At 29.9% G+C, this 9,044-nt stretch overlaps 1 protein-coding gene across 1 annotated transcript; it reads right to left on the bottom strand.

Annotated features, from left to right (window-relative positions):
• Positions 1-6,534: 6,534 nt before the first annotated feature.
• LOC120256557 (probable leucine-rich repeat receptor-like protein kinase At5g49770) lies at positions 6,535-8,034 on the bottom strand. Its single transcript, XM_039264221.1, has 2 exons — positions 7,584-8,034; positions 6,535-7,254 (listed from the first exon to the last, which is right to left on the bottom strand). Exons 1-2 carry the CDS (start codon positions 8,007-8,009, stop codon positions 6,787-6,789), a joined length of 894 nt encoding a protein of 297 aa, XP_039120155.1. The 5' UTR covers positions 8,010-8,034; the 3' UTR covers positions 6,535-6,786.
• Between the last annotated feature and the right edge of the window lie 1,010 nt (positions 8,035-9,044).

Here is a 9,044-nt window from a genome sequence, read left to right as displayed (position 1 = left end):
ATGAGAAAAAGAGAATCAATTTACTATCAAACCAAAAATTTAAAAATATAATAAAAAATTATTCATTCAAACCAATATTTACAAGAATCAAATTAAATAATGTCTATTTTGTAGGCAATGGCACCTCATGATATTAAGGGACAAAAGATGAAAGAATTCGTCTTCTATGGTGAAAATGAGCATTCAGTTCCAGGACCTCCTCTGCAACAAGAGCGTAACCCTAGCTTTGATTTTGATGGTACTAACTAAATCTATATTGTTTTTTTGTAACTTTTTTTTTTATCCATCTATGGTGAATTTTAGTTTATTTTCAGTACTTTGTATTTTTTTTTTCATGGTTTTGTACTCTTATCTCTTGTTTGGTTGAGAAGTTTTTTGGAGGGGTGAAGTGTGTTTAGTTGGGGGAGTAAGGAGGTGAAAACCCCTCATATCCCATTCTCCTAATAGTGGTCTTTTGGAAGGCGAGACTATTAAAAAAAAAGGGATTTTTACTTGCATACTGTAAAATCATGAATTTGCTTAAATACCCCCATAAAAATGATATTTGTTTGTATATCCCTACAAATCAATTATATTTGCTTCTATGCCCCTATGGTTAAGTTGACTCTTAATGGTGTTAAATCAATGGATGGAATAAGGGTAAATTACTAAAATGGATTTGCTTATATACCCCTTGAATTTTTTTTATTCTTATTTTGTAGATATTACTCATTTCATTCAACAAATGACCATTATAAGTTTGTTAATATACCCATCAAAAATTTTTATTATATTTTATAGACTTAAATTATTTAAACTATAGGTAACCAATATAATTTTTTTATATACGTTTTAATTATTTTTAAAAATTATTAAAAATTATGAATTTGTGAGTAAATTCATATTTTTTAAGGTTTTTACAAACATCTCTAAAACATTTTAGATTATCATATGCTCTTTACAAACACAACCTAAAAATAGGTAAAAATTACAACGTGTAACAATACATAACAAATAATTTCATACTATGGTTAAGGGTAATTGGGTAATTTTGAATATTGTTAAGGGTAGTTAGATGATGTTAAGGGTAATTGGGTAATTTCATACTAAAAAATAACAAATAATTTCATACTAAAAATTATGACCTTGGATGATATTAAGGGTAATTAGGTAATTTTGTTAAGTTGGGTTAAATGGGAAGTATGATTAATTCCATAAACCCTAATGGTGGCTAACGGTAACTAACGGTAGGGATATATAAGTAAAAAAGTTAGTTTTATGAGAGTATGCAAGCAAATAGTATTTTTATGGGGGTATTTAAGCAATTTCATGGTTTTATAGGGGTATGCAAGCAATTTTTCCTAAAAAAATTAATCTTTAAACCTCTATGAAAAGATCAAAATTTCCTTCATCAATTCGAGAAATTACCATAGCATCTTTTTAAAACCTAATTTCATCTTTCATATTATTTTTTATTCCTTATTTTTTAATGTGCTAATTGAAGATTAATGATAATAATATAATTTTTAAATAATAATAATATAAAAATTATAAAAAAAAACATAAAAAAATGAGTAATTATAGTAAAATTATAAAAATAAAAAAATATTAATATTAACAAAAGTTTGCACAAAATTATCCTAGATATGTATAAAAAATTGTTATGATCAATTTTATATAAACAACAAATTGGTAAAAAAACACTTCTCTCCTTAGAGTACCCCTCCACTCCTTCATTAAATCAAATATAATTGTTTTTTTGTTTCAAATCCTTCATTCTTCTCCCCTCCTCACTTCCCCGTTCATTTCGAGTGAAATGGGGAGAAGTGGCAGGAAGTGGCTTTCTCCACTTTTGATGTTCATTTATTCTGAAGTAGGGGAAGTGACACCTCCCCCACTTCCGTCTGAAGAGGATTTTGAACTAAACCCATTTTAACATTTTTTTTTACAGAAATAGGAGCAAAATATATAAAAACTCACTTCCTTTTATTTTCAAAATCTTTTTAAACTCATAGAACTCCATCAAATACCTAAATTCTTCGATTCCATTCTCGATTTTTGACAAATGATCACTAGAAGTATTGAAATCGATATCACTTTTTTTCATTTTTAGGAAATGGTACTTCCTCAACTTTCCCACTTCAGATCACTTCTACAAAATGAATGCCGAGGTTAAACTCTTTGTTTCCCAGGGTTTTTTTTAAATACATTTATAGCTTCTCCTCTTTGTAATAATAATAATAATAATAATAATAATAATCCCATGCATCATATAAAATTATTATGTCATAGTAAATATTTAGATAAATGGTTCATATATAACACATTTTATCACCACACACGATATTTATACAATAATTTAATTAAAAATCATAAAAGAAATCGAAAAACAAAAAAAAACAAATTTCGTAAATACTTACAAGTTTTTCAGTTAGGTAGTGTTTGTTTCAAGGGATTTGGAGTTACATTTACCTTTTTAAAATCCGGTGTTTGTTTTGATTTATTTCATTTTTCATGTGCTATTGAAATCCCATCATTGAGGGATTTTGATTTACGGTCAAAATGACTATAAAACCAAATCCCGGGAGTTCAAAACCAGTATATATGCATATGTATATATACATATATATATATACAGAAATCTATATATATACATATACATACATACACATATACACATACACATATACATATACACATATACATATACATATATACACATATACATATACACATACACATATACATATATACATATATACACATATACATATACACATACACATATACATATATACACATATACATATACACACACATATACGTATATGTATACACATACATATACATACATATATATACATAAATCTATACATATACACATACACATATACATATATACACATATATGTATGCACATACATATACATACATATATTTATATATACATACATGTATGTATATACATTCCCTATATATACCTATATATACTATGCTTACATATATAAATACACATATATATGTATATATATATATAAATATATATGTATATATACACAAATATATACATATACATATACATATATGTATATGTATATATATATATATATATATATATATGTATATATGACATATCGAGACATATCCATACACTTATACATCACATGTTTTTCCAATTCCAGGATTCTAGAATCTTTCCAAACAAACATAAAATCTTATAATACATGAATTCGAGTTACATCCAACCAAACACAAGATTCGATCGATCAGATTTAAAGTTTTGAAAGATTTCCAATTACATCAGAATTGCAAAATCCAACGCATTTAATTATATCCAACCAAACGCTACCTTAATGTAGTTTGCCAATTGAAGCAGGAAGGGATCCACCCAAGCCAGGATTGTAAGAAAGATCTCTGCATGGGTTAAGAAATCTAAGATGAATTCTTAATCATAAATTCGATTTGCAAGTAAAAGAAAAACACTCACAAAATTTGCAGTTCAGGTAGATTTCCAATGTCTCCAGCTAGAGTTCCAGTAACTCCAACACTTGGCAATATTCTGATAATACATGGTTTTAAAGAAAATAGAAAGATTAAGTTAACAACATTAACAAGATTATATATGATGAGATGTAAGTTTCAATGTACTAACATGGTGTGATATGATAATTAGTGCAGTTGATTCCAAGCCAAACACTGCCGCAAGGATCAAAACCATTCCAGCTCCCAGGTTTTTTCTGAAATCCATCGGCGACAGCTTTAAGAGCAGCAGCTAAATCAAAAGAAGAGCAAATATTGTTATTTTAGAAAACATGAAATAACTTTATTAGATTAAAATTCAGCAAACTAACCTTCATCAGATACTGTACGTATTTGCTGTGACAATCACAACTCAATAGACAATGAAAAGTAGAAAAATCCAACATTTCTGAGTCATTTGTCCCAAATGCCAAATGCTACCAATGATAAGTGAATGTTCGTCCGTAGTATCTAAGATAAGAGAACTTCAAAATGACAAAGATCTTGCATGAATCAGGAGGTATAGATGACCGACCAGAAGGACCAGGTCTTGCCTAGCTCAGTAACAATTTGACTTGGTTATAAAAGAAAAAGAAAGAGTTGACTACATGATATCAACTGTTCAGGAGACAGCAACAAGTTGTCCAATTGAACTTCATAGATTCTAAACCAAGAAAATACCATTTTCTTTTTAATCATTTTAGTTAGCTAAGTAGACAACTTGCCAATATGCCTTAAAAAAAATAAATCTCATACAAATAACAAAGATAAAGTTGATTGAATCTTCTACGAGGGGAAACCAAGTCAACAACTACCTGCTACCTCCGACATCATCAAAGGAATAACATTCAAGTCAGTGATTAATTGATGTTTTACAAGCCATGGATGTAATAATGAGCCATGAAAGCCGTTAAACATGAACATATATAATAACGTAGTATAGTTGAATACTTCAATGTTTTGGATTATCCATCATTCATTGACAAAAATAATGAACATACTCAGCATAAAACAAAAGAAAGAGAGGCTGGTCCAACTCATATATTTATAGAATTTCACTCATGTGAGCAACAGATGCTAATTAATTAAACCTGAACAAAAAAACAAGTTAATTTGGAAGTTTAATTGGTATATGACTTTAAAAAAAATGATTCAATGCACATAATTGATAAGAAAATGCAGTCATTGGTGAAGATTTCTTCTGAAAAATATATATATATACATATATATCAAGTGAAGAAGAGTTGGCAACAGCTATGCCCCAAGAGATCCAACAGTATAAGTTCGCTGATTCCTATTCCGGTGAGGAAGAGGCTCCGGCCTCTCGCCGGAGCGGCGCCTCCCCCCAGGCCGGCGGGGAGGGAGGGGAACCCATGTCCTTGGTGGGTGTCGGTGTGCAGGGTTGGAACGGGAGAGTGCCACGGTGGCAGTGGGCAGATAGAACCCAATTCGCTTCAGTTGAACTGAATCTGATCAAGACATCCACCAAACAAACTGGGCCTGAGAGACATTCAGTTGGGCTCAGACTAAACTTGACCTGTTTGGTTCTGGTTCTGTTTCGGTTATGATTAGTGGTGGTTCCGGACATTGAGAATTAAAACTAAACTTATGTCTTTTGTAATTGTTACAAAAATTCTTTGTGTCCTAGTTAAAGTTTTTTTTCCTCCTCTATTTTATTTTCTTGATATTGTAATATTTATGCTACAGTAGTGATGATTATCTCTTAAGTTCTCAACTGAACAACTCTTCATGGTGCCTTTTATAATGTTATTCGAGACGATCAATTTTTGGTTTATGTGCATTCCTTAATTGCATTTATCGTGTTTGTCTAAAAAATTTATATATTTTTTAGTTTTTTTTATTTTTTTCTTTACTGTTAATTGTATGTGTTCATCTATAAATGTAGAACTCTAGATGCATTGTGAGGTGATTTTCTCTTGGCTGTAAAAACAAATAACTCTTTTTAACTGATATTAAATGAGATAAATTTGAAATAATAATTAATGTAATATATTTTAATATTCCATGTTAAATTGAGTCTATTAAGATGTATTAATTTAAAGAGGTAATATTTGTTTTATACGCCAATAATAAATTATTTATCCACCTTAATGAAAAAAAGAAAATCAATTTATTATTAAACTAAAAAAATAATAATAAAAAAAATTATTCATTCAAACCAATATTTACAAGAATCAAATTAAATGATGTTCATTTTAACAAACAAAAGATGAAGGATTTGTCTTCCATAGTGAAAAATGAATATTAAACTCTTCGTTTATGATTTTGCTTTTAGTACTTTATATATTTTTCCTTTTCTCATGGTTTTGTACTTTTGAACTCTTCGTTTATGATTATATATATATTTATGATTTATCTATTTTGTTTAAAAAAAATGTGTATCGTCAACCATTGGTATGACACCAAAGTATAAGAGAGAGGTCATGGGTTCAAATCCCTCCCCGACAACACTGTTTATATTCATATAAAAAAGGCATTTGTCGTCTATTATTCAAAAAAAAAAAAATGTGTATCAAATAAAATTCTTATGCGGTTTTAAATATTAAGATAAATAGTTTATGCATAACACATTTTTATCACCATGTTGTGCCACATCTAGTGGATACGGGGTTTTATTGATATTGTTGTTCGCTTTGTCCTTCACTCTTGGTTAGTGGAGGTTTGTTATATTTGTTTTATTTTAATTGAAGTGGTTTATCTACTTTTTAAAAAAAATCATTTTTATCACTACATATATTTATGTAATAATTTAATTTAAAACATAAAAAAATAATAAAAACAAATCCCTAACTTCATCAACCGTAATTGTGCTTAGGTACTGTATATAGTACAATTCAAATGAGCTTAATAAATCCTATGTGACATGAGGGAGGAGTTATATTCCTCCACTTTAAAAATTATATAGTAGGGAGTACTTATTAGCTTAGTATAATACCTGTAATTTTTTGAAGTGTACATGTGATAAGCTTTCATTACCCATGTCGTGCCTATCCCCGTGTTAATAAGTCCTTAGGAGTCAATCAATTATTATAAATAGTGCACTTCTATACTTGTCGGTCCATATTATAAAAAAATTAAAAAAATAAAATAAAATAAAATAATTTACATGATCAATGAATGATTTAATCCCAAACTGATTAACCCAAACCTATCCAGAATTTTTACAGCAACCAAAGACTTATAAATTACATGCAAACACAAATAAACCAAAACAAAGACATGGAACTAACCATGGATGAAAAACACACTTAAAAAAAACATCCAAATTCACTTGGTGTCAGACCTTGGTGAATGTATGGCACCACTGTAATTCACAAGAGCTTCATTGCCGTACAAATGGCCTCGCGAAGAATCATCGTAACTGGCCGAAGTTGATGCTGATTCAGGATTAGGATTAATGCCTGCAAGTTGCATGATACTTTCAATCTGCTTGACCACCTCACTCATTGTAGGCCTGTCTGTTCCTGATTCCTCCACACACATCAAAGCTAAGTCCACAAACCTGTTGAATCCAGCCAATGTATTGGACAATCCAATTGTTGAATCAACAAGTTGCCCAAGGCCATACAGTTCCTTCTTCCTGTCAATGGCTGCTTTTACTTCTCTCACAATGTATTTGTTTCTCTCTATCGGCTTTCTTGCAGTTATTAGCTCAAGCAGTAATACACCGAAGCTGTAGACATCGCTCTTTTCGGTTAATAGTTGCGTCATGTAGTATTCCGGGTCTAAGTATCCCTGCAAATATTGAAAACGAATTAAAAAAAAAAACAAACAAACGATGTTTGAGAATTAATTAATGTACCATCCCTGCAATAGCAAAGGTGGTATTTCATTTCCCTTCCAACTCAGATCGCGAGTTCAAAGCATCAATTTTATAGATTGGAAAAGGAAAAAATGAAACAAAACAGAAGAAGATGATGACTGCAGAGTTAACACTAGTTTGAACTAATATCTGATAAAACATTATTATAGAATACAGTTTAAAGTAATATATAATGCAAATACATAAAATAACATCTTAACAAAATAAACTTATTATAGTTAATTTCGGTTTAAGATCTCACCATTGTTCCTTTGACTTGAGTGGTGACATGGCCCTTTCTGTCATCAGCCATTGGTTTGGAGAGACCGAAATCGGCGACTTTGGCATGTAAGTGACTGTCTAACAATATGTTGTTTGATTTTATATCTCTGTGAACAATGGGAGGATCAGCAAGATAATGCAGATAGGAGAGACCTCTTGCTGCATCAAGTGCAATCCATAGTCTCTTTTTCCAATCTAAACGAATTACCGACATCCCCGAGAGGCTTTCTTTCAGAGTACCATTAGGCAGATACTCATAAACCAACATTTGTTCGCCTTGGTCGAAGCAAAAGCCGACAAGATTGACAAGATTCTTATGATGTACTCTTGTTAGCAACTCAATCTCAGTTTTGAATTCATGCCCACCTTGCAATGAATTCTCTTGAGATCTTTTTACTGCAACCATTTGTCCATCAGGTAGTGTTCCTTTGTACACCTGCAACAATTGCAAAAGGAAACTGTTAAAAAGGAATTATTATTCAAGAATTCTGCTCCATTTAGAAGGATTTAATTTCACAGATATAGGATATATAACGTTGATTTGTAATTTTTTATATATCATAGTTTTCATATGTTATCGGAAACTATAAACCTCTCAATTTTATTAAAAATAGAGAATACGAATTAGATTGATGTTACAAATGAAAAACTAGTATGCCCTACAAAGCCAATTTTAATTATTGTTTAATAATAAAATAGTTTTATTTCATTGAATGCATAATTATGGGTATTGTATTATTCATGTTTGATGATATATTATTATGGACTTGCATTGTATAGATTTCAAATTAATGATAGAGATCATTAAAGTGAGACATGATTATTTATGTTCTTTGCAACCCAAAATAGTTCACAACCTATGAGATAAAAATACTGATTTTGTATTCATTATTGGTTTGTCACATATTAGTACTACTATACGTGATAGAGTCAGATGTCTCAACCACTAGAGTGGAGACTCTTAAGTAACATTGATGGATATTTATGAGTTGACAAATATCGAACTGGATCATACTGTAACTTTTATACTAAACACTGCCATAGAACAAAAAGTTTATTCTTACATGAAAAGTCCTTATTACCTGAGGATGTTATTAAATCTTATGTATAAATTATATTACTTTGATAGTGTCAATCGGTGATGCCAATTACAGGCTATATATGGACACATTGGGTTATATAATAAATACATGAAGGTTTGTAGTCATCCAAGATGGGATTTATCACTCCTACTGTAGGAGAGAATAATGTAGATTGTGTTTCTTATGTATTAGATAAATCCGGCAGGTTAATTTTTTGAAATTAGTTTATTATATATAAAATATATATTATTATACATTTTTCTTAAATTGTTTTATGTCCAATAGTGTAAAGAAACACATATAAGTGGAGATCGACAGTGCCATTAGTGGTCTAATTATCCCACTTATATGGAATATTT

The sequence above is a fragment of the Dioscorea cayenensis genome, unplaced genomic scaffold (genome assembly GCF_009730915.1).
Source record: "Dioscorea cayenensis subsp. rotundata cultivar TDr96_F1 unplaced genomic scaffold, TDr96_F1_v2_PseudoChromosome.rev07_lg8_w22 25.fasta BLBR01001506.1, whole genome shotgun sequence".
Lineage (NCBI taxonomy): Eukaryota > Viridiplantae > Streptophyta > Magnoliopsida > Dioscoreales > Dioscoreaceae > Dioscorea > Dioscorea cayenensis.
This window is presented reverse-complemented; position numbering and strand designations above follow the sequence as displayed.

Coding starts and splice junctions, on each gene's coding strand:
- LOC120256557 (XM_039264221.1), bottom strand. CDS start 8,009: ATGGTTGCAGTAAAAAGATCTCAAGAGAATTCATTGCAAGGTGGGCAT. Junction 7,255..7,583: donor CTCAAGTCAAAGGAACAATG/GTGAGATCTTAA, acceptor CAATATTTGCAG/GGATACTTAGACCCGGAATA.